Genomic DNA, 27,606 nt, shown 5'->3' with positions numbered 1-27,606 from the left:
GAAGGTAGTTACAAGCTTTATCTTCTCTAAGTTAAACAACTCTAGTTCTTTCCACCAAATTTCACTGTCAGTAATCTTGGAACCATTCATCAGTCACTCTTCTCTAGATGTTCTTTAGCTCGACAATTTTCTTCTTTCACTACCTAGAGCCAGTCTATCATCTGAACATTACTAAATGATATTCTTTTCCTTCAGTCTTAGTTCAGATAAACTGGTCTTCCTTTTCTCACACATGGCACTCTAACTTCCTTCTCCCTATCTCTGAAATAGTTAAAGTGCATAAAATTCAACTACTTCATCTCTAGTTCATTAAACAAATCTCTTCCTTCAATATATTGCTCATACAAAGTTTTTCCTGCCCTTCCATCTTAACTACCACATATATAACATACACATATATAACAACCTTGAAATTATTTTGTATTTATTCTGCATGTACTTATACACATACATGCTATCTCCACAATTGAAAAGTTCTTCAAGGATACTTCATTCTTTGCATTTATATCCTCCATGTACTGTCATTTGGCAGGTGAATAAATGCGTATTGATTGATTGCTTGTGTGGAAACTAGAATTAAACACAAATCCTGAAATGATGTCTGACCAGAGCATCTACAATAGAAGTATTACTTTCCTCAGTATATATATATATATATATATATATATATATATATATATATATATATATATATATATTCAGTATTATTCTCTCTTAATGCAACCTAAGACTGTCAAGGTATATTATTGATTCATATTGAATTTTCAGTCCATTGAAACTTTTTCAGTTTTTAAAAAAATTTTTTCAAAGCTTTTATCTAGCCACACTTTTCTATCTTGTACCTATGAAGGTGACTTCTAAACCCAAGAGTAGGGAATTAGTAGTAGCAGCAAGAGCAGTAGTAGTAGTAATAATAGGAGTAGTATCTGGCACTTATATAACATTAAATTATATTTTGCTATGCTTATCTCTATCTCCTAGTCTCTCAAAATCTTTTAGATGCTATCATTCAATGTGTAAGTTGTCATTCCTAATTTTGTACTACCTTCTAATTAAATATGTGTGCCATATGTGCATTCATTCTAGTCACATAAATATTATACAATACAGGGTCAATGATAAATATACTCACCTGTTTCATCTATAAAACATAATCCAAGCTTGGAAAGAAATCAGGGGGGCCCTTGATGAAAATCAGAGAAGGTTAAATGACTTGGTGTTTGGACATTTTTTTTTATGGTTACCTGAGCTAATAGGGAGATGCTGGACATTTGCTAAGCATACACAAGGGAAAATTAAGAAAGTAAGGGGGCCTAATGAGGCAGGCATAATCTACTGACAAATATGTCTATTAGTAGTACAAATTAGATGAAGGACAAATAGAATGTTTATGCGACTAAAATTTTAAAAGTCAGTTTGAAATTCTTCATTGCCAATTTCTCAATGCTATATACAATCAAGTTTCTTCCTTCCTTCCTTTCCTTCCTTCTTTCTTTCCTTCCTTCCTTCCCTTCTTTCTTTTCTTCCTTCATTCTTTTCTTTCTTCCTTCCTTCCTTCCTCCCCCTTCCTTTTGTCCTTTCTTCCTTCCTTCTCTTTCTTCCTTCCTTTCTTCCTTCTTTCCTTCTTTTCTTTCTTCTTTTCTTTCTTCTTTCCTTCCTTCCTCCCTCCTTCTTTTCTTCCCCCTTCCTTCCTTCTTTCTCTTTTTCCACTTCTTTCCCTTCCCTTCTTTATGTCACATAGGACCTGCAGGTGCAGAAGTAGAGCATTTAGGAGTGACAGCAAGATCAAGAACATGATCATTTCTGTGTGTGTCTGAGATAGGATGGATATAGGAAATGAGATAAGAAACTAATAGGTTAGGGTGTTTGAAAGAGTAAAGTCTCCCAAGATGAGGAAAAAGTTAGAAAGGTAAAAACCAGAGAGCTAGAAGCTGGGGAAGGAATTCCAAGTGTAAGCATGATGTGAAATCTAGGTAGTCACAAAGTAGGGCTACAGTGTGATTCAATAACTTCCCTGGAAGGTGTTTCATTTGATCCATTTAATCATCTAAGCAGTGACCCACTCTATATTCATCATCTTGAAGGCAGAACTTATGAAGATCTTAATTACTTCATGCCTACTGATAAACACAAAATATTAATACTTTAAGGACAGCCAAATTAAAGAAAAGATTATAATTAAGAACAGGAAATAGAAAGTTAATAAAATTTTCAGACTCAGGAGAAAGAAATAAAAAAGGATTAAATAAGCACTTATCACATGTCAGGCACTATGCTAAGGGCTTAACAAATATTATTGCATCTGATCTTTAAAAGCACCTGGTAAGGCAGGTTCTATTTTCATTTTATAGTTAAGGAAACCAAAGAAGATAAAGATTAAGTGATTTTCTAAGGATGCACAGTTAGTGAGGCCATATTTCAATTCAGGTCTTCCTAATTCCACAACCACCCTTCTTTTCACTGTATAACTTGTTGCCTCTAGGTAGAAGTTATCTAATACAGACAAATCATCAATATCATAAAATTAAGAAGGAAAAAAGAATCACTACATCAGCATAAATTCCTGTCCATCTTCCAGAGATATCTATAACCAGCTTCTCTTGGAATTAAATTTTAATTAGGCACATTAACTATGTGATTCTATTTCCAAGGGTTCTGTTTATATTCCCCTATTCTGATGGAAATAATCAAGGATATAATCAAGTTCTCCTTCACTGAAAAAATTGTATTTCAATCTTATTTTTGTCCTACCAAGTGTTCTTTCCTTCCTTTCTCCTACCCAGAGAACCATCCTTTATATATAGTGATATTTCTTTAAAAAAAAAGAAAGTAGGAGAAAATTCAGCAAAATTTGCCAACTCACTAAAAATATCTGACAATATCTACAATATTCAACATCTGAGGATCTTGAGGATCTCAAGCAAAGGGTTAGGGTCTAGAAGGAAAAGGGTACTTTCTCATCTCTTTTAGTATCAAACATATTCTTTATAATTTTGCAACATTGAGTAAAAATGTTTGGTAAAATGGCCTAATATAAAAAAAACTATTCTTTTGGTACTGTCCCACAACCTAATGAATTATGTACACTATATACATAACATTAAATTCCCTTCTTTTGCTCTAGCACCTCTTACACCTGATGAGGGGAGCAAGCAACTGTTTCCTACTGCATTTTCATACTATTGAAACAGTAGCAGATACACTTCTCTTCCAAGAGTACTACCATGATAGAGTGGAAGCCAGGGCAGACAGAAGTTTGCTCCAGCCTTAGGGTTTTACTATCTTGAATCCTGCCTACTCACTGACAATAAGCTGAGTTCACACAAGCACTTGGTATGCTCCAAACTCATGTGACTTTTGCTTTTTATTTTTCCTTCCTAAGAAAACCCTCTCATGTTAATTCAATGAACTGATTTCATGCCTATTTCTTTCCAGGCATACAGAGAATCCGGCAACTTGCCCAAAACACAAGATACTTCAGAAATAAACTGAATGAAATGGGTTTCATTATTTATGGAAATCAAGAATCACCTGTTATCCCCCTACTCCTTTATTTACCAAGTAAAGTAGCGTAAGTATTAACATATCTTTCAAAGTATAAACATTGAGACATGGTAAAATAATGCTATGCCTATGGCACCAATCATATCATTCACTGTAGAGCTATATACTTGAAATGAAATAACAAATTCATAAGGTACTTCATGGCCAAACTACCAAGATTCAAAGATTATTTCCTGATTATCTGTTTAACAGCAGTTGTTTTAAAAGTGGAAGTAGCAAGTATTGGAAAATGGGGCCCAAATTTCTAACTTCCAACTGTCCACAACCTATGTAACTGTGAGTCACTTGACATACATGTAGTTAAGGAGGTAATCTTGTGAGTCTATGCAGCAAAGTAGAAAAGCATGATTAAGAGCATTAAGGTGAATGTCTATAAGCAGAAACAAAAGCAATATTAATCATGGAAGTATACTATAGATCACGGTTCCTTCAACTTTTTCCACTCACAACCCCTTTTAACCTGAAAAATTTTTATGCAATCCTGTCTCAAAGTAGTGTTTGTGCATGTGCCATGCAAAGTGTGCATACTGTATGTTCAGAACCAAAGCTACAGTGAAGCTGCATGATGCAAAGGGGCAAGCACTGCCACAAACACCTCAGATTCATTATATGTTCAATTATAAAATCTCTTTTAGTCATTGCATTCAAAATTTTTTTACTGTTGCCAATTTTTTTGCAACCTTCATGTTCAGTTATATGGCTGTATACAGGGTTATGACCCACAGTTTCAGAAATTTTGCTATAGACAACCTGGAGAAAAAGAAGAAAAAGGAGATAAGTTCAATACATCAATAAAAAGCCTGGCACAGAGGCCTCTTCCACAGAGTTTATAGAATTCTATGACTTTTTAAAGTTATTTTCTTTGCAATGTTTTTGTCTTTGTATATATTAACCTCTTAACACTGTTCACTTCATCCTAAGTCAACTCATATAGGTCTTCCCAGTTTCTTCAAAAACTGCCCATGTCATTGTTTATTATGGCACAAAAATATTCAATTATATTCATACATTATAATTTGTTTAGCCATAATCAGATCAATGATATTTCCTTAGAGTTCTAGTGATTGACTACTACAAAAAGAGTTAATATATATATATATATTTTTTTTTTCATAGATACTAGTCCTCTTCCTCTTGAGATCTTTGAGATACATGACTATGGTAATCGAATTGTGTCTAAAGTCACTGTTTAGTGACGTTTTTAGTATGGCTTCAAACTGCTTTCCAGAATGGTTGAACCAATTCACAATTCCACCTGTAGCATAATAGTATACTTATTTTTCCATAAAGCACCAAAATTTAGCAATTTCCTCTTATCATTTTTGCCAGTCTTTTGAGTGTAAGGTCAAACTGTAGTGCTGTTTTAATTTACCTTTCTCTAATTACCAATGATTTAAATCACTTTTTTCATATGATTTTTGATAGCTTGGATTTCTTTGAAACTGCTTTTTAATATCAATTAACCACTAATCTTTTTAGGAAGGAATCCAATTCTCATAAATTTGCAACCATATTTTTTGGTATATTGGGATATATTTGGGTTTTTATGAAAACAATTTTCCCTGCATTCCTATTTCTCTTCTAATTTTCACTGCATTGGTTTTTGCTTACACAAAAGATTTTTTTATGTAATCAAAATTGTCTGTTTTATTCCTTTATATGTTGATTCATCATAAACTCTTTCCCATCCATAAGTCAGAAGGATAGTATCTCTCTTTCTCCTCTAATTTACTTTGCAATATCAATGTCATTTGATCTACTATCAACTATATCAACATCATTTATCAATTTGAAGCATATTTTATGGTTTGAGATATTGGTCTATACATATACAGATCATATATGACTTGAGACTATCTAAATCTAATTTTTGACAGACCTTTCTTAGAAACTTATCAAATAGTAAGGTCCTACCCCAGGAATGGGCATTTTTTGATTTATCAAAAACTACTGTTTGTGTATCAAATACTATTATGCTGTATTCATAGAGCCAGTACAAAAATCTTGAGACAGTACAGGACTAGAGGCCAACTCTAACATAAAAACAGCAAGCCACAAAAAAGGCAGGAAAAATGTTTTGTTTTGTTTTTTTAAAAACAGCTTAACTATAGAATGTTACTATGCTGATAGGCATAAATTTAGAAGAGGACAATAGTGTCCAAATGGCTACATGTAAATCCTCAAAGAAAAATGTAATTTCATCTCAGATGCAAAAGGAATTTCTGAAAGACCTTAAGAAAGAGTTTAAAAAGCAAATTAGAAAGGAGAAGAAAAACTGAGAGTAATGCAAGAGAATTATGAATAATAAGTCAACAGCATAGAAAACAACATAAAAAATTATCAAGGAAAATAACTTCCTAAAAATAGAATTAGGCAAATTGAAAGCAAAGTACAAAAGTTCACTGAAACAAATATTTCCTTAAAAATTAGAATTAAATAACTGGAAACTAATGATTGTTATGAGACATCATGATAAAAAAAAAAAGTTCTCACTGGAAAAACACATGACTTTCAAAATAGATCCAGAAGAGATCTCATATAACAATTACTCAATCAAAAAATAAAAAACAGAAATGAATAAAATAGTTTGACCTCAAAATAAGAGACTTATTATTATAAGAGTATTCAGAAGAAATATATATAGTCAGAGGTAGTAAATAAAAAGATGAGAAAGAAAAGTGCACTGGAAGATGGAGGGACATGTTATCCCACATAAAAGAAGCATAAAAAAGAAATAATAACCATATGATTTTCAGTTCATAATACAATGAAAGTTATATTCAGTAATAGACAATGGAAAGAAAAAGGAAAAAATTAATTAGAAATTAAATTATCTGATCCTAAAAAAAGTGGATTAAAGAATAAATCATAGAAAATCAATTTCATTAAAGAAAATTACAACAATTTAACAAATTTATGGGATGTAGCAAAAATGTTACTTAGAGGATAATTTATATCTCTAAATGTTTATATCAATAAAATTGAGGGAAAAGTAGATCAATAAATTGAGCATGCAACTAAAACCAACTAGGGGGAAAAACAAATTAAAAATAAATTAAATGCCCATTTGGAAATTCTGAAAATAATAAAAAGAGATTAATAAAATTGAAAATAAAAAACCATTTAACTAATGAAATACAAAAATTAGAACCTGTTTTATGGGGAAAAAACAATAATATAGATAAAACATTAGTTAATTTAGTTATAAAAAGAAGGAAGAAAACCAAATTACTAGTATCAAACACAAAAGGGATGGATTCACCATCAATGAGTACGATTTTTAAAACAATTGTTAGAAGCTATTTTGCACAGTCATATGCTAATAAATTTGACAACCTAAATGAAGTGGATGACTATGAAAATATAAATTACCCAGAATAACAGAATAATAAAACATTTAAATAACCCAATCTTAGGGGGCAAAAAAGTGAACAAGCCATCAATGAACTTCCCAAGGGAAAAATCCCCAGGAATATAGATGGATGGACAATCAAATTCTATCAAACATTTGAAGAACAATTAATCCCAATACTATATAAACTTTTTAGAAAACTAGGCAAAGAAGGAATCCTACCAAATTCCTATTATGAAACAAATATAGTAATAATACCCAAAACAGAAAAAAAAGAAAATTATGGAACAATTTTCTTAATGAATATTCATGCAAAAAAATTTAAATTAAACACTGAAAGAGAAATTAAAGCCATATATGACCAGGTGGAATTTATAGCAAGTATGCCAGACTTGTTTAATATTAGGAAGATTGTCATCATAGTTGACCATATTAGTAACAAAACCAACAGAAATTATATGATTATCTCAATAGATGCAGAAAAAGCCTTTGACAAAATACAGCACCCATTCCTATTAAAAACATTAAAGAGCACAAGAATAAAGGAAGCTTATCTTAACATAATAAGCAATATTTATCTAGAATCATCAGTAAGCATTATCTATAATGAGGAGAAGCTAGAAATTTTAAGTTCAGGGTAAAGCAAGGATGCCTGTTATCACTTCTATTACTTACTAATTCGATAATTGTTATCCAAAGCAATGAGAAGAAAAAGAAATTAATTAAGATAGGAAATAAAAAATATCACTCTTTGTAGATATTATGTTATACTTAGACAACCCTAGAGAATCAACTAACAACCTACTTTAAATTATTAATAACTTTAGCAGAGTTTTGGGATACAAAATAAATTCACATTAATCATCAGCATTTCTACATTTAACAACAAAGCTCAGCAGTAAGAGATAGAAAGAGAAATTCCATTTAAATTAAGTATAGATAATATAGAGTACGTGGAATTCTAACTGCCAAGACAAACCCAAGAACTATATGAGCACAAAAATAAAGAATTAATGGAATATTTGAAAGCCACAACCCTAAAAAAAAAAACTACCTATAAATCATATTTCAAGAATTTGTAAATGAAAACTCCAAATATTTAAGAAACTGAGGGCAAATAGAAATTGAAAAAACTCACTAATCCTCTGAGATAGCAAAATGAAAACTTCCAGAACTACTATAGCTAAATTATAGAGCTCCAAGGAGAAGGAGGGAATAGTACAAGCAACTAGAAAGAAACCATTCAAATATCAGAGAACTATAAGCAGGATCACATAAGACTTAGCAGCTATACCATTACAAAGTATTGGGTATAGAACCCAACTCTAACATACAAAATCAAGAAATAGCCTGGAAAAATGAGTTTTAAAAAAAGGATTTGGAATATGATATTTCAAAAGGTAAACTAGAATTAATAATCATGAAGAATCTACCCAGCAAAAATGAGTATAATCCTTTGAGGGACAAGGGTGGGGAAGAAGGAGAAATGGACATTTCATGAAATAGAAACTTTCAGACCAGGGATGACTAGAAAATTTGACACTGAAACACAAGAATCAAAAGAAGTATCAAAAGGCAAACACAAAAGAAAAAATAAGGGACGTAATGAGGTAAAACTGTTAACATTTCTGTATGGAAAAATGATAAATGTAATTTCTAAAAATTTTGTCTTTAATTATTAGAGCAGTTAGAAGGCATCTACATATACAGAGGACATGAGTAAGAGTGATTTCTGTTGGAATGACCTCAAAAAAGTGGTAAGAAAGAGGAATGCACTGAAAGAAGGCAGAAGGGAACCTAAGAGAATATTGGAGTGTTGATAAGAGGGAGTACAGCTTCAAGGAGGTAATGGTAAGAAAAATATACTTGGGAAGAAGAGACTAAAAAAGAGAGAGGAGATGAAGAGATAGAAGGATAAACAGAAGAAAAAAGAATGTAGAGAATACACAGTAATCATCTATGATGATAGTAATCACAATAATCAACTATAAATGTGAATTTATAGTTCATCCATATATATATATATATATATAGTTCATCCATAAAAGGGATGCTAATAGCAGAATGTATTTAAAACTGGAACCTAACCATAAGACCCTTTAACACACAGCCAAAAGAATGAACTGGAACAAAATCTATTATATTTCAACTAAAGAAAAAAGATAGGAGTAGCAATCATGATCTAAAAGAAAGAAACAACAAAAATTGAAATAATTAAAAGAGATAATACAGGAAACTGCAATATGTTAAAAGATGCCCAAGTAATATCAGTAATAAATAATATATGAACCAAATATCAGAGCATCCAAACTCTTAAATAAAAAGTTAAATGAGTCATAGACTGCAAAATTGTACCAGGGGAGACTTTAGCTTTCTTTTCTCAGAAATAGAAGTTAAGAAGATGAATAAAATTTTAGAAAAGTTAGATATGATAGAGCTCTGGAAAAAACTGAATGGGAATAGAAAGTATATTTTTTCAGTGATACAAGTCACCTACACCAAAATGAACATCTATCAAGGCATAAAACCCACACAAATAAATATAGAAAAGCAAAAATATTAAATGACTCTTTTCACACGATAATGCAATAAAAATTACATTCAATAAAGGACTTAGGAAACAATTTCATTCTAAAGAATGAGTGGGTCAAAGGACAAATCGTGGAAACAATCATAATTTTACAATAATGACAACAATGAGACAACATGCCAAAATTGAGCAGAAATTTTATATTTCTAAATACACACATAAATAAAAGAGAAAGATCAGATAAATGAATTAACATACTAGAAAAAACTAGAAAAAATGTAAAATCCCCAATTAAACACCTAAACAGAATTCCTGAAAATCAAAGAATACATTAATAAAACTGAAAATAAAAAAAATCATTAAACTAATATTTTAAATAAAAATTTTAAAATTTTAAATAAAACTAATAAATCGTTTTGTAGGGGGAGGGGCCAATAAAATAAACATTTGGTTAATCTGTTTTAAAAAAAAAAAAAAGAACTTCAAATTGCCAGTATCAAAAGTGAAAAGGGCAAATTACAATACTAATGAAGATAAAATTAAAGCAATTATTAAGAGCTATTTTGCCCAATTATTTGCCAGTAAATCTGATAAACTGTGTAAAAATAATGAATAATTAAAAAACATAATTGCCCACATCAACAGAAGAAGAAATAGTATACTTTAATAACCTGACCTTAGAAAAAGAGATTAAACAAACCTTTAAAAAATGCTGGAAAAAAATCTCCAAAACCAAACAAATGACTATAAAAAACATTCAAAGAATAATTAATTCCATTATAATATAAACTATTTTTTTAAAAAATACATAAAGGAGGCCTATTCAAATTTCTTTTATGATACAAATATAGATCTGATACTTCAGCCAAGGAGAAAAATAGAAAGAAAACTAGAGACCAATTTCCTTAATGAATATTGATGGAAATTTTTTAAACAAAACACTGTCAAGGAAACTAAAACAATATATCACAAAAACAATACACTATGAACAGGTATGATTTATGCCAGGAATTCAGAGGTAGTTCAATATTAGGAAAAATATGAGCATAAAGGACCATATCAATAATAAAACAAAAATCACAAGATTATATCAATAGATGCAGAAAGTGCTTTTGACAAAATGCAACACTCATTCTCATTTTTTAAAAAATACTAAAAATATAAGAATCAATGGATTCTTTTCTTAAAATAAGTAGTCTTAAAACCGAAAGCAACTATTATGTATAATAAAGATAAACTAGAAGACCCTCAATAAGATCAGGGGTGAAGCAAGGATGTCCATTTTGTTCAACATTATATTAGAAATGTTAGTTATAGCAATGAAAGAAAAAAGAAATTAAAGGAATAAAAATAGACAAAGAAACACTCTGCAGATGATATGATGGTATATTTAGGTAAATCTAGAAAATCAACTAAAAAAAGCTGAAACAATTAACTTTAACAAAGTGAAGGACACAAAACAAACTCACATAAATCATCATTTCTATATATTATAAACAAAACCCAAGAGGAAGAGAGAAAGAGAAATTCCATTTAAAATAACTGCAAACAACATGAAATATGTTGGAGTCTGTCAAGTCATATATAGGAATTATGTAAACACAGTTACAAGACAATTTTCACACAAATAGAGATAGACAAATGATTAGAGAAACATGCTAGAAAAACTTTAAAGCAATCTGGCAGAAATTAAGCACAGATCAGTATCTCATAGTGTATACCAAGATGATGTCAAAACTAACACATAATTTAAACATAAAGGGTGATATCATAAACAAATTAGGGGAGTGGTAAAAAAAAAAAATACTTGTCAAGTACATGGCTAAGGAAAGAGTTTATGATGACCAAACAAAAAAATAGGATCACTGGAGATGAAATGAATGATTTTAATTGCATGACATTAAAATGGTTTTGCAGAAACAAAACCAATGAAGACAAAAATTAGAAGAAAATCAAGAAACTAGGGAAAAAATTATCGCATGTTTCTAAGTAAAGGTCTCATATCTGAGAGAAAAAGAGAGAGAGAGAGAGAGAGAGAGAGAGAGAGAGAGAGAGAGAGAGAGAGAGAATTAAGTCAAATTAATTCCCAAATTAAGAAATGGTCCAAGAACAAGCAGTTTTCAGGAGAAGAATTCAAAGGTATCAGTGGTCATATGAAAAAAAATATTCTACATCTAATCATATTGGCTAACATGACAGAAAAGGAAAAGGACAAATGCTGGAGGGGAATGTGGGTAAATAGGAAACCTAATGCATTGTTGACGAAATTGTGAACTTATCCAACTATTGTAGAGAACATTTTGGACCTGGATCCAAAGGGATATAAAACTGTATACATCCTTCCAACAAGCAATACCTTTATGCAGCTAAGTGGTACCATGGATAGAGATAGAATGCCAAGTCTGGAGCCAATAATCCAGCCTCAAATACTTGCTAGCTGTGTGACTCTGGGCAAGTCATTTAAACATGTCTGCCTCAGTTTCCTCGTCCATAAAATGAGCTGGAGAAGGAAATAGTAAACCACTCCAGTATCATTGCCAAGTAAACCTCAAGTAGAATCACAACTAAACACAGACACAACTAAAACAAAAGAAAAACAAGATCTGTATCTCAAAGTGATTAAGAAAAGGGAGAAAGGACCTATGTGTGCAAAATATTTATAGCACCTTTTTTGTGGTGGTAAAGAATTGAAAATTGCAGAGATGCCCATCAAATGGGGATTGAATGAACAAATTCTAATATATGATTGTGACAGGATACTACTATGCTAAGAAGAAAGGACAAGCAGGATGATTTCAGAAAAACCTGTGAAGATTTATATGAACTGATGCAAAGTGAAAGTGAGGAGAATGAAGAAAACCACATACACATTAACAGCAATACTGCTGTTGTATCAATTAGTCACGTACAACTAGCAAAGGAGTCAGTATCTCATGCTATTTTTGTGCACTAGATAGAAAGATTCGGTACAAATGACAATAGACATATTTTAAAACTATATGAATGGTTGGATCTGAAGAGGGATTGTTAATTTTTTTATGTTAGTTGGGAAGAACATCTCTAGAGGAATATTCTAAGAGACTATGAGTGTAAATTGAGTATACATATATATGTTTATAAAACCCTGTGCTACTTGATATTTTTATCAAAAACGAATCAAGGCACAGATGAAATGCTTATTGCATATAGTTAACACAGATGGTTAGAATTGGGGAGAAGAGAAACAATAAAATTAAATTTGATAGTAATAATCTAGAGCCGAGATGGTAAAATAGGAAGAACCAGTATAGATCTTCCTTCCACAATGTGCTAACCTGAATTCTAAAGAGAAAAATCCCAAAAAAAGTCATAATGAGTCATTTGTCCAGCCCAGGTAGACACTGAGGATGGAGTCAGACTCATATACTCATAGTATACTAAGAACAGAGTACTCCAACACCCTAGAAGAGACAATGTATCCTAGAAAGAAGCAATCCCAGACCTACACTGTGACACTCAAATCTATACTGGGGAATTATGATGGGGATATTTACCAACTAGCAGCTATGTAATACACCAGCTAGTTGAGGGGAGTCACTGACTCAGAGTGGGCTGAGAATTCCTGTGCCCAGGGACTGCATTCCAGATGGGAAGATACTAGAAACTGAAGCTAGACAGAAACAAATTAAAAGCAAACAACAGCTGGGGAGCCCAGACTCCAGGAGCAGAGCAAGATCTCAGTTCCTGCATCTAGCCCAACATGAGGAGAAATAATCTGGGCATGAATTCTAAACCAACTGTGAGTTTTCAGATCTGCCATTCCAAACTAATATAGCTTTCCAGCTAGTTGATGAGGAGCTGAGTCCAGCCAAAATTCAGGTCAGAAACTTAGAAAGTTCAGATTAGGAGCTCCAACAATAAAATTCTGCCCTAGACCAGACTATTTTAGGATCACCAAAAGCTTGCATATTGCCTATCTGTCTGTCCCTGAGAGTCTGAAATAACACAATGCTTAAAACCTCCAAGAAACAGCAAAAGGACAGCCTAGACTTTGAATCCAGAAGTGTGACTGAGTCTAACCCTAATAAAAAGTCTAAAATTAAGTAGACTAGAAAAATGAGCCAAAAAAAAAATCCCACCATAAAGGACTACTATGGTGTCAGGAAACTCAAGACACAAACAATGAATGAAAAGAAAACCTCAGAGAAAACACAGCAAACACAAACTCAACTACAATTCCTAAAGGAGATAAAGCAAAAAAAAATTAAAGAAAATAGTTTAAAATGCTTTTTAATAAATGAAATAATAGTTCTTGAGAGAAAATGGAAAAGAAATGAGAGCTATGGAAGAATCTGACACAGAATTAATATCTTCACATACGAGATACAAAACTTTGCCCAGACAACAAAGTTTCTGAAAATTAGAATGAACCTGATAGAAACAACATGAAATATTACAATAAAGTCAAAAGGATGAAAAAATAGAAGAAATGTGAAGTATCTTGTAGCAAAAGCAACTGATCTGAAAAAAAAAAAAGATTAAGGAGAAAAAAATTTAAGAATATAAGAATGTCAAAAGAAAAAAACAGTATACGTATACTGACAGTATATGTCAGATTTTTTAAAATCATAAAAGAAAACTGTCCAGATCTCTTAGAACTAGAGGGCAAAGTATAAATAAGATTCTCAGATGATTTTCCAAAAGAAACTGCAAAATGAAAACTCCCAAAAGCATAATAATCAAAATATAGGGCCTTAAGGTTGGAAAAAATACAGTAAATAAAAAAAAGAAATAATCCAAATATCAAGGAGCAATAATCAGTATCATACATAATTTAGCAATCACCACTTTTAAAAAGCAGAGAATTTGGAATACAATATTTCATAATACAAAGGATATAGGTTTAAAATCAAGAATAATTTAGAAAAACTGAATACAATGCTAGTTGGAGGAGTTGAACATTTAATGAAATAAAGGATTTTCATCAAGCATTCTTGATGAAAAGACTAAAATTGCATAAAAATTTCAAGGTTTAAACATAGGAGTCAAGAAAAACATAAGAAAGTAAATACGAATGAATAACCTTGTCCTTAAATAAAAATTAGAATTATCAATAACATTAAACAAAACAAGAATAAAATGCTTATATTCAAATTTGGACAAATCTACATGTTTCCTCTGAAACTTATCAACATCAGGGGTCACAGAGACAGTCCAACTAAGCATGCCTGGGAGTGGTTGTATTTTAATGATCTTAAAAATGAAGGGGGGGGGAATTACATGTTGGGGGATGGGGGCAAGAGAGAGAAAAATTGGCCCTTAGAAAAATAATCTCTAAGGATTTTTTCAATTCAATCCAATTCAAACAATTGTAATAAGTTCTCAACAAGGTGGGAAATGAGAGGCAGATTTTCACTGATTGAAATATGTATTTTTTTAATTTACAAATTTAATAGTGACAAATGTAGTCTTACATTTGAGATAATCAACCTTATAAGTATAGAATTGTGGGCTCTCAATGGTCATCAGAAACCCAAAAAAGAACATACCCAATTATCTAATCTTTGATTGAAGTAAGAAAGTACAACCTACTATTTAAAGAAATAACCCATTCCACTTCCAATAATTTTAATTGTTACAACTTGTCTTTACTTCAAACCTAAATCTTTTCAACTTCCATACTTTGTTCCTAGCTCTGCCCCTAAAAGATCATTTTATCTTAAGCTGTATTATCATCTAATATTTACATAGCATAAGTTTTACAAAGTACTTTATGTATATTATTTCATTTAATTTTCAAAATACCCTGTGAGAAAAGTACTATTATTGTCCCCATTTTATAGAAGAGACAACCAAGTCTGAGAGAGTTTATGACCTGCTCATTGTCATGTACAAGTTGCCACATGGAGCTGGGAAAAAATAAAAAACTTTTTCCTTGTTTTACATAATCTCAAATAAACTCTCACTGGAAGGCAATGCTTTACAACTCCCTAATCAATTCATTATTCTATTCATCATAGCAGCCATTCCTTTTCATCCTTCCTGAAGATTACCATGGCATCCCCTTCCCTATCCTCTCAGTTGAAGACATCATATTTCAACTGAGTCAGATTATTCCCCAAGAGCTATCTCTTACTTCTCTTTTCTCCCTCTTCTCATATAATTCAGATATTTTCCCTTACCATCTCCTTCAATTTTGTCTCACATGAAGAGGTAGACTTTCTCTTTGCTAACATGAACAGCTCCTCATGCACCCTTGATCCCATTTCATCTCATCATCTCCAGAAGATTATATCCTCTCATTCTTACTCTCTCACAAACCTTTAATTTTTCCCACCCTAATGGCTACTTTTCCTGCTGCTTACAACAAACCATTATCTCCCCATCCTTAGAAATAAAACCTCAGTTAATCCATCCAGCCCTATCAACCAGTGTTCTTTAGGTCATCTTCCTTTCTCAACTAAATTTCTTGAAAAAACCATCAGAAAAGTTCCTTATTTACATATGGGTCAATAGAGTCATATGTTTTCTATACACCAGAAAGAGCTTCATTCCTTTGGTGAGTACAAGTGACATGAAAACTATGTAATTGGCTTTTTTGTTTCAAAAATAGCTGGTTTGAGAGAATTAGCAAAGTACTTTATATCATAGAATCAAAAGCACTTTATTTCATGTATAATTATTGAGCTCTTGTCCTGTATAATTTTATGGCTAACCTTGAACTATGCAATACAGGAAAAAGATAAACAACTATGTTCATCTAATTTTCTCACCCCAAATATAAAGGCTAATTCTCAGTTCTTACTTCAACCATAGTAGCTGTGAAATTTTCTTGGCTTTTAAAAATAATGTCTTCCTTGATTTACTTGATAAATCTCCATTAGGAATTTGTAGGACAAAACACTAAAATTCTGAGAAAGAAGACTGAATTTATGATGTCTCTTTTTCATCTGGCTCAAGCCTTCTTTCTGAATTATGACTTGAAGGTTTCTGTAGACCTGTCAGGTTCCAAGCCAAAAACAAAAAAAAACAGACTTAGCAACTTTTTAATACTAACAACAGGTCTGATGCATTTTTCTCTCATCCTGGGTGGATTCATTCATGTATTAAAGGTTACTAAATGGGAATTGCTGGGCCTAACAAGAAAAGAATTACTTTTCAAGTTTATGCCCTATTGTTTAATGTCTGTCATTTGAATATAAATATGCAGGAATTTGTTCAAACTTTGAGGCTTTACATTCCAGAATCTCTGCTGCTACTAAAAAAGAGAAAACCTGATAATTTGACACATATGGATATATCAAAAAATCTGTCAGAAGGGTAGTTGTTTTAAAACCATGAAATAGATTGAAGTTTTCATTTTATGTTTCTTATAAACAAGTAATTTCACCTTATTTAAGTTTTCTATCTATAAAATGGAAATAATATTTGTGCTTCCTATATCTGAAGGCAGTGTTTTATAAACTTTAAAAGCACTATCTAAATGAGAGCTGATAAAAAAGGATTTGTCTAGCTTCAATGATCACTATACATAAAACCTCCCTACATATGTGTGAATAATTCCATCTTATTTCATCTGACTAGTTAGTATGTCCCCAAAGTTTGCATGTAGACTTACCTTTCTAAGTGTAGTACCCACTCTTAGGAACATTCTGCTAATTAGGTACTCAAATTTTTCAAAGGGAAACTGACTATTCCTTTCTACAAGATTCCCAGGAGTTTAGTACTGTTGTACATAAAACTCCTATCAGAGAACTTCTCAATAAGTTTGAGCTAATGGACTCAGATTTTTAGAAAAGGTATTTATTTAATCAGGTATAGTAAGAGTAGTTGGTACAACCCAAAATCTAAGGCATATTCTATAATAAATATAGACAACATCTGAGAAGAGAGTGAAATGAAAATTAAAATACAAGAGTAGTGAGGTATGTGTTCAGAAAACATATTTGATACTCTTTTCTTCCTTCATGGAGTTGGGAGGCAGTTTCTCAGTCTAACTCTCTATTGGATTCTGAGGATGAATGACTTTTTAAGATCTATAATCAATACTTCTCAATCATGAAAAGTCACAATCTCTAAGGCTGCCAGTGTAGTCAAAACGTTTCTCATCATCCATCTGCAGATGTTTCTACTATTGCAGGCCACTGCTACTGCTCCCAGTTACCAGAGGAACTTGTAGAGACATTCCTCTCCAAACTCACAAGGTCACTGCCTGGATCCAACCATCTCCATTTGGCTGCTAAATCAGGGAAGGAAACCCAAAAGGGAGGTATCCCTATCCCAGGCAGACTTGCCAAGGCAAAACACCTTTTCCAGGCTCTCAAGGAGCCAGCCAAAAGACTAAGTGGCTGCTCTTCCCTCAGAAGACAATTCAGGAATCTTGAGGTGGAATCAAGATGGCAGAGTAAAGTCAGGGGACTCACCAGAGTTTTCCCCCAACCCTCTCCATATAGCTCTAAATAATTCTAAACAAATTCTAGAGCAGCAGAACCTGCAAAAAGACAGAGTGAAACATATTTCCATTCCAAGACAACTTGGAAAGTGTGCAGGAAAGGTCTGTCACCCTCAGGTGAGAGGGGAGGACAGTACGGCTCAGGCAGCATAGCTTGGGCCCCACAAACCAGGAGCGGGCTTCAGGCACCTGAATCAGTAGCAGCAGAGATGATTTCCATATCTCTGGGCCCACAGATGCCACAGACAACACAGGTAGGAAAGGTTTGTCACAGCTAGATGAGAATAAAGCGCAGTGCTTCCCAGGTCATAGCACCAGCACACCAGGAGGGGCCTAGGGAGGCCCTGAATCCACAGTGGCCCTAAGAGCTCCTGGAGCTCTTAGCCCACAGACAGTAAGGGGGTTAAATAAATGGTCCCAAGGAGACTTCAGAACATCTTTTTTTGCTAGCACCAAGGCAGGACTGTGGTACTCAAATCTAGGTCACAGTCCAGAGAGGAAGTCCCACGCTAAGGAGGAGCATTAGCACACCCAAGCTTACAGACACAATGGAGTAGGGATCCTCCTCACAGTTTCAGAAAAGAGTGCTTTGGTCTTGCACAGCACAAAGCATTGGCCGAGAAAGTAATCAACACACCTCTTCTTAGATCATACCACCTTGGAAGCATTTTTAAAAACAGCTACACAAAACCCCTGAAGGTCGGGAAAGAGCACCCTCTACCCTGAAAGAACATCCCTACTTTTACAAAGAGTTAAAAAAAAAAAAAAAAAAAAAAGTTCAGACCCTAGAAAATTACTATTGTGACAAGGAAAATTAAAGCACATTTTCAGAAGATATCCAAATCAAATCTCCTATATCCAAAACTTCTAAGAAAAATATTAAATGTCCTCAGGCCAAGGAAGAGTTCAACAAGAATTTTGAAAATCAAGAAAGAGAAACAGTAAAAAATTGGGAAAAAAAATGAAAGTGATGTAAGAAAATCTTGAAGAACAAGCTTGGTAAAGCAGACACACACATACACACACACACACACACACACACACACACACAACTGAAGAAAATAACACCTTAAAAACACACTAGACCAATTGGTAAAAGAAATACAAAAAGCCAATGAAGAGAAAAATACCTTAAAAAGCAGAAATGGCCAAATGGATAGAGAGGCAAAACATTTTCTGGGAGTGGGAAGGGAGGAAACTCCTTAAAAAGTAGACTTGGCTAAATGTGGGAGGAGGAGGGGAAATCCACTGAAGAAAACAACTTCTTTAAAATTTGGACATATGAAAAAGGAAGTACAAAAGCTCACTGAAGAAAATAATTCCCTAAAAACTAGAATTGAGTAAATAGAAGATAATGACTTTGTGAGAAACAAAAAACAATAAAACAAAACCAAAAGACTGAAAAAATAGAAGAAAATTTTAACTAATTCACTGGAAAAACAACTGACCTGGAAAATAAATCCAGGACAGATAATTTTAAAATTACTGACCAACAGAAAGCTATAATCAAAAAAGAACCTAGACATCATTTTTCAAGAGTGTGTCAAGGAAAACTACCCTGTTAATCTAAAATCAGAGAGTAAAATAGAAATCTAAAGAACCCACCAATCACCTCCTGAAAGAACTCCCAAAGTGAAAACTCCCAAGAATATTATAGCCAAATTACAAAGCTCCCAGGTTGAGAAAACATTGCAAACAACCAGAAATAAACAATTCAAATATCTTGAAGATATTGAAGTCAGGATAACGAGATTTAACAGCTTCTAGCTTAAATGATAAGAGGGCTTGCAATAAGACATTCTGGAGGGTAAAGCAGTTAGATTTACAATAAAGAATAATCTATCTAGCAAAAGAGAGTTTAATCCTTCAGGGGGGAAAATGAACATTCAAGAAATAAAAGACTTTCAAACATTCTTGATGAAAAGGCCAGAGTTGAATAGAAAATTTGACTTTCAAATATAAGATTCCAGAGGAAACAGGAAAGAAAAATCAAAAAGTACTTAATAAGATTAAACTGTTTGCATTCCTACGTGGGAAAATGATATTGTAACTCATAAGAACTTTCTCATTATTAGGGCAATTAAAAGGGGCATATATAGACAGAAGACATAGGTGTAGGCTAGATATAAAGGGATAATATCTTTTAAAAAATGAAATTAAGGGATGAGAGAGAAATGTCCTAAGAGGGAAAAAAAGAGAAAAGTAAAATGGTGTAAATTATATGCCATAAAGAGAGACAAGAAAAAACATTTATAGTGCAGAGGAAGGGGGTAGAAGAGGATAAGTGAATGATCTTTATTCTTATCAGAATTAACTCAAAGAGGAAATAACATATGCACTCATAGGTATAAAAATTAATCTTACCCTGCAAGAAAGTAATAGAGGAATGGAAAACAGGAATAGAGGAGGGTGATAAGAAAGCATACTGGGGAAGAGAGTGGTCAGTAGCAAAACACGTTTGAGATGGACAGGGTGAAAGGAGAGAGGGAATATAGAATAAATGAGAAGGATACAATGAACAATGGTAATTTTGAAAAAGAATTGAAACATGGTACTCTGATAAAGGCCTCACTTCTCAAATATACAAAAATAAGAACCATTCCTTTAATGATAAAATGATCAAAAGATATGAAGTTTTTTTTTTTCAGATGAAGTAATTAAAGTTATCCATAGCTGTGTAAAAAATCTTCTGTTTTTCAAACAAACATGGAAATATTTTTCCAAGGTGATTCACAGTAAAGAAATCCAAACTGATATATGTGTGTACATGTATATGTATGTACATACTTATATATACATAAATTTACATATATATGTAAAGACAACAACTATAAAGCAACTGAATTGAATGATATATAATGAACAATCTTGGTCCTAGAAATTTCTGATAAACATACATTTCTTTCCCTTCTCGGTAGAGAAATATACACTATAATATATTTTATACAGATACAACTTGGTATTATTTGATTTTGTATAAAGTCAGATTTGTTTGTTGCAATGAAGAGTTCAATGGGACATGGCAGTTTTAGAGGAAAAGCCTCCAATTTAAAAATAAAAGGTAATAATAATAATAAATTTAGATTAGAGATACTGATAGCCAAACAATGCTAAAATACCTTCAGAAAGGTCTCGGCATATTATTTGGAACATTTATAGGACATGTAAAAGGGATGCATAGGATAAGAAATGATGAGTAGGTTGAGATTAAATTACTATTAAATACTGAACCCAAACTCTGAGATGATAGTTCCCTTTAAGTATTAAACTACATCCCTTACTCTACTTTCATGTACATAAAGTCATCATTGGAAATTAGCTACAGCCATCACAAAAGTCTCCACTGTACTTTGGGGCAATTTTGATGTTCACCAGATCATCATGTTCCAAAGATCAGTCTTTTGTATTAGAGAGCAGCTTGGCAAATTTTAAAGCACTATATTATTATGCACACACTTTTCAAAGCATGTTCAATAGAAATTAAAATCATCCCTTTGATGTCAGATTTTATTGCCACTTGTAAAAGGCTAATCAACTTTTATAACACCTCTGAAATTTAGTGTGGTCTTAATATTAATCAGTCTCAAGTTATATTTGAAGGGTTGCAAAAATTATCATTTCCACTAACTGAAATGGCAAAATCCCTCAGTCAAGACAGAGGTAGCCCTAAGTTGTTGAAGACTCATTCTAACATAGCACAAACTCTACAAGATCCCATTACATAGAGTTCTATTATGAGCTTTGTCCATGTTTGTCTGTTATCCACGTATTAGCCTAGCTATATCTGAAGATATTAATTACTAGGCTTTGCCAAAAGTCAATTAATTTTCCCCAGAAACTCCCAAAAACCATCTACTAACTTTTAAAGAGGGTTACAATTTATATTGGTGGAAAAATAGCTTACACTCATGAAGTCTCAAAAAACATCTTAAAGAAATTGTAAAAATAAACTTAATCCACTATTTTCAAGCATTGGCCACAAATAATCATAATTTCTCACATTCCTTTTCTCTTGTGGATAGTGTTGGATTATTTCTAATTCTCTCTTTTTGTTTTGCTCCTCCCTCCCACCTGCACAGTGCATTTTCAAGAATCCTATTACAAAGAAAAATTGGTGTAGTAGTAGTGGGTTTTCCAGCCACTCCAATAATAGAAGCTCGGGCTCGGTTTTGTATGTCATCTTCACATACTAAGGAAATGCTAGACACGGTAAGTTCTCATCTATTTTTACTGGATTCTTTGTGGTCTTGTGGCCCAGAAAGTTCTGCTAATTTTGTTTTCAAAGATATTCAATTGTTTAACATTTGAAAACCTGTCTCTAGAGGATGGTACATGGGCTCTCCTCTCTACACTGTCTCTTCCAGTGATATCATCTGCTCCTTACAGGTTCACTCATCTCTATTCATGCAACTCTGAAATTTTAAAATTCAGCCTGTATTTCTTTCTAAGTCTCAGAGCAGTTTCATCACATTGTCTCATCTCCATCTAAATATTACCTTAGCCTCTCAACCTCAATATGTTCAAAACATGAAAACTCAATATTTTTCCTCTTCTGGTTAATCATCATCACATTCTAAAAACCAACCTAACCTCTTCACTGTCCCTTATGGACCATATCCAGTCAGTGACCAAGACTCATGGAATCTACCTCCACAACATTCATCCCCTTCTGTTCATTCACAGAACTTCCCAACTTCCATAAACTCATCATCTCTTAGCCAGACAAATATAACCTCTTAATTTATTTCTGATCGCTCTCCCTCTACACTATTAAGAAACTGATGATATTCCTAAAGCACTGGGTCTGACCATTTAAAATTTTCCATTTAAAAAGGATAATTCCATTTAAATATTTTCATAATCTAGCTCTAACCTATCTTTCCAGGCTGATTTCACATTATTCTCCTTCATTCCCTCTATGCTTTAGTCAAACTGACCTAACTTGCTATTCACCAGTACATAAAATTCTCTCTTGTCATGTTCTCACTTTTGCCTCTCCTTTGCACTTTTTAAGACTCGCATCAAAACCCCCCTCCCATAATAAGTCTTTTTAATGACCACAATTGTTAGTGCTCACACAAATAGAAAAGAATGAAATTAAATCATATTTAGTTTGTAGTTAATTATGTACGTGTGTATTATAACTTTATATTTCCAATGCCTAAAACAATATCTTGCATATGGAAGCAATTTAATATATTCTTATTTAATTATATTGTAATTTAATATTGATGTAATTTCCTGACCAACAAACATACACACACATACACACACACACACACACACACACACACACACCTCTTCACTGCAATATTCGTTTTGATTAAAGTCTTCATTTTATTTACTATAAGATGAATTGTTAGCACAGTGCCTGACAAATAAAAGGTTCTTTTTTAAAATGCTTGTTAACTGACTGGCTGTCAAATCTCTTGATTATCACGTAGATAGCTTTGATTACTTTAAAGAGAAACAAGGATATCTGAGGCATCTAATATATCCCTTTGCTTCCAGCTAAGACCACATGTAAAACTCTATCATGTGTAAAGGTCTCCAAAAAGGATATTTCACATACAGAATCTACCCAGCCATGGTCTCCCCAAACCATTCTAACATTTAAAAACTCTTATTATTCACAATTCCTATAGTTAGCCTAGACTATTTTCTGCTTACACATCTATTTTCTGTTTACATACTTTTCTCACAAAAACCCTAAGATATGTAGGGGTATAACTACTGCTATCCCCACTTCCCAGATTCATTTAAACTCAACTACCATTTATTAAGCATCAACTATCTACAGGACAACTGACCTAACATTGGAGATACCCCCCCCCCAAAAAAAAATCTCCTAACCTAAAGAAGCTTATCCTATAATGGGGAAATGTAACATGTAAAAAAAAGTAAACACAAGATAATTTAAGGAGAAAAAGCACTAACAAATGGAAGTGTTAATGTCACTGCTATAGTTATATCATGCTTTGGACTTTTTGAAACTTTTCCAATTTTTACCTCATTGGATGATAACAGTAGTCCTTTGAAATAGCTAAGACAAGTATTAGTTGACAGTTGTGAAACTGGATTTCAGAGAAAACAGATTTTTTTTCATATGAAAATGCTTTGAAATATATAAAACACCAAACAAACACCGGGTAAATTCATCTCTACTGATAATAATTTATGAGAGTAGAAGTTCCCAATTCTATTTGCTTTGCAGAACTATGGAGTCCTAAAAATTAAGACCAAGAGACATTTTGATTCACTAATAATCAATTAAGAGACTGATAGCCTGAAAATTATCTCTCACATGGAAGAATCTTAACATTTTCAAAAATCTCTTATTATTTGTGATCATAAATTTTCTCATCATTAAAGCAGAATACTTTGTGTAGTGAATGAGATAGACATCATACATAGGAGACGGGCAAATGTCCAATTTTAAAAGAGACATAGAGACAGAGACAGAGAGAAGAAAGAAAAAGAATGTAAACTAAAACAAGTAAATTTGACTTCAATTCCATTGCTTCCTATTTCTTTCTCCACACTATCCAGATTCAAACTAATTGGTGCATGGATAAAGGGAAAAGGGAAGAGGGTCAAAGAAAGGACTCATGAAAGAAGACATAAGTTTTGAAGGATGAGTAGGATTTTTGAGTATGTCAAGAGATAGAATCAACAACTTAAAAGTTAATAAGCATTTGGGTTCAGAAAAAAAATCACAAAATCTTACTCTCTTTTGGTTTAAAATAGATTATCAAAAAAAAACCAATAATGTAGATATATCTAATATGGTAATTATATAATCTCCTCAGGGGAGAACAGCCTAAATCATGTGATAGTGACTGAAAAAACTTATTCTAATATTCTTATTGCAGGTCTTGAAAGAAATTGATGAAATAGGTAATATTCTGAGACTGAAATACTCACGACACAAAAAGTCAGCTCGCCCTGAACTATTGGATGAAAAAAGCTTTGAACTTGAAGATTAAGTTTCCAAGCTTGAAGAGAACATAGAGACTTTAACCAAAAAAAGACTCCCTCCATACCTCAAAAGGAATATAAATGTATTTCTTCTCTTTCTTAAAACAGTTTTTGTTTCTTGAGTAGCTGACTCAATTGAGGAAAGCATTGCTGTTGAAGTTTTACTGTCTCCAACTTATGCCTATAGAGGTTGAAATATGGTTCCAGATTTAAGTTTCTCCTCTCCTAAGGCTTCCAAAAGAAAAATATACTTCTTAGTGTATTTTTAATGGCAAAGAGCCTGGATCTCATTTGCTACTGTGCGGCCTCATTGGTTCCATGCCTTTCAGGGCAATGGGGAAAAGAGGTTTAAAATTTTAATTTAGCAGGTTTTCTTGTGCTTTAGTTAAAGCATATTTCATCTGCAGACTTGGGAGATATTTTTATTTGTACCGACTCTAAAAGAACTCATCGTCATTTTGGACTGGTTCAGAAAAGGAAAGAGATATGAATTTCTATTAGCCATATTTCAAATTTCTCAAAGGATAGGTGCTGAGGGAAAATCAATGCTTTGAGAAAGGAAGTAGAACTCATCAACAAGTACTAGGAAAAGTCTTTGAAGAAAAATATTCTTTTCCTCCTACTGATCCTACATGGTTTATTCCAATTTTGTAAGTTTTCCTTTTGAGGACAGAAGCCAAATTTAGGTCTGGACATGAGTGTGGTTAAAAATAAAGACTTTTTCTCCTACAATGGCTGACTCTAAATTATAGTAACCTAAATATTAGTAATGCCACTCAAAGTTTCTGTTTAATATGTACTCTATAAATCTTGTGAATGAATAATCATTCTGATATTTCTTTTTAACTCTGGATAAAATGCTGAGTCAATTAATGCTCTATTCCAGTACTACTTTTAAAAATTCTTATCAATTCAAAATATTTAAAATAAATTTATAATGCACTTTATCAAGCCTGTGAAACCCAGAGCCAAGTCTATCAAGGAGTCTTGTCACCTAGTATTTGTACAGCATCTTGACTAAGATAAAAATTGAGTTTTGAACTCACTGAACTCTTTTTTTTTATATGTGAACACAAGTTACTATAGCACAAACATTTGAGCTTGTGGCCTCATAATTATGAAGAGAGACTTTTTAATGACATGTTAATTGTATCTGATTGATATGCACAGATCTATTGTGAAAACCTTAGCTGTAAGATAAACATCCAGCTGGCATTCAGAGTTGGAAAGAACAAATAGAGTGATCTTTTAGCAAAGTTTCCCTAACTGTAAGAATGAGCTTGTACAGATGTACCCAAATTTTCACATTATTTATTCTACAGTTGTAACTTAAATTATGTCTATAATTCTAGATTTAATGAAAAATGAGAGTTGAAGTCTGAAGAAGTCAATACCCGAGTCCCTGAAAAAGGAAGGGATTAGAGACACAGACAACTAGCTGCCTAGTAAATAAAGGAGCTGTAGAACTAGACACTTTAGTCATTAATTATTTAATGTTCATTAAAAAAGGAAATTTTTAAAATTGGGAAATAAATTAAATCCTTAATTATATTGGTTTCAAAGTGGATTACTTTATAGTATTTATGGATATTTAAAGATTGTGTATTATTGGGGGAAGAGGGCAGTGCTGAAAATTCATGCTGTTTTGGTTTTGTTTATCATAACAAATTCAGACTATAATTAAGGCACTGAAAACAGTAACTTTTATGCATGAAAACAAGTTTACTGTAAAAATGAACATTTTTGGTTTACTAGACAGGTCGATTTCAATGGAATTGTTCATAGTAAAGAGCCCAAAATAGATGGGTCTTTGGTTCTATTAGGGAAATTGACCAGGGAGGAGAGGGGGGGGAAGGGAGGTTTTCATCTTTAATTCTGGATCTATGCCTACAATTCAAACCAATGAGTTTTTAATTTCTGATTAATTTTTTTTTGGACTTTAAGTATGTGCATACTCACCCAAGTGACTTATTTTCACTGAGAAGCCAAAGCTGCTGTAGTTTTTTTTTTTGGGGGGGGGGGAACTAATAACTTTTCCCCCTTTGGGGGAAGAAGAGGAGGGTGCTTCCTTTTCATCAAAGATTATATTTCTATACTCAAAACAAAAAGACCTCTTTTTAGGAAGCTCTCTGTCCTACATATGCCCAATGAGAAAACATCTAATTCAAAGGGAATACTCTTTGGAGACAAAAAGAAAATGTGACAGAGAGCATGTTTTTTAAAGGACTAGTAACATAATGATAAAAGTGACTTGAATACAGAATTGAATTTTTAGTTTTGATAAGAATAAAAAAAATCAGTGTTTGGCATCTAGGACTTTGCTGTTAATTCCACTATTTTCAAGGATTTACTAAAGGATTCACAAGAGAATTACATGAGTCTACAAGGCAAGTATACTCCCACAATGCTATCTTTTTTGGCCTTCCTAATAGATTCTTGCATCTTTCCTCTAATGTTGAATTTGGTGTGAATTCCCAATTGTCTTAGCCCACTGCAGCTCAGAAGATCTATCAGATTCAGTCTACCCAGTGGCTGGGATTTCAGGTGTTTGCATGCCCCACTACATATTAATTCCTACTAGTTTTAATAAATAACCTTAATTCTTACATGGTATCTTGTAATCTTGTATCTCATAGTCACCATATTCTTCCAGTGTTCTCTACTTTGGGTTACCATTTCATTTTTTACTTATTTCATTTCACTTTTTAAAAAAAGACTTTTACAGACAAATTTTATATGATGGAATTCTTG

The 27,606-nt window shown here is 32.6% G+C and overlaps 1 protein-coding gene across 1 annotated transcript in view; it reads left to right on the top strand.

Annotated features, from left to right (window-relative positions):
* The window catches only part of SPTLC3 (serine palmitoyltransferase long chain base subunit 3), a 188,834-nt gene extending 161,978 nt beyond the window's left edge, over positions 1 to 26,856 (top strand). The window contains exons 10-12 of the mRNA XM_003758184.3: positions 3,436 to 3,571; positions 21,957 to 22,086; positions 24,750 to 26,856. Of these exons, the coding sequence (XP_003758232.1) occupies positions 3,436 to 3,571; positions 21,957 to 22,086; positions 24,750 to 24,863 (380 nt within the window). The 3' untranslated portion in view covers positions 24,864 to 26,856. The remainder of the gene's footprint in view (positions 1 to 3,435; positions 3,572 to 21,956; positions 22,087 to 24,749) is intronic.
* Positions 26,857 to 27,606: the final 750 nt, after the last annotated feature.

This window comes from Sarcophilus harrisii, chromosome 2 (assembly GCF_902635505.1).
Source record: "Sarcophilus harrisii chromosome 2, mSarHar1.11, whole genome shotgun sequence".
Classification (NCBI taxonomy): domain Eukaryota; kingdom Metazoa; phylum Chordata; class Mammalia; order Dasyuromorphia; family Dasyuridae; genus Sarcophilus; species Sarcophilus harrisii.
Note: the sequence above shows the minus strand (reverse complement) of the source record. Positions and strands in the feature narration are given on the sequence as shown.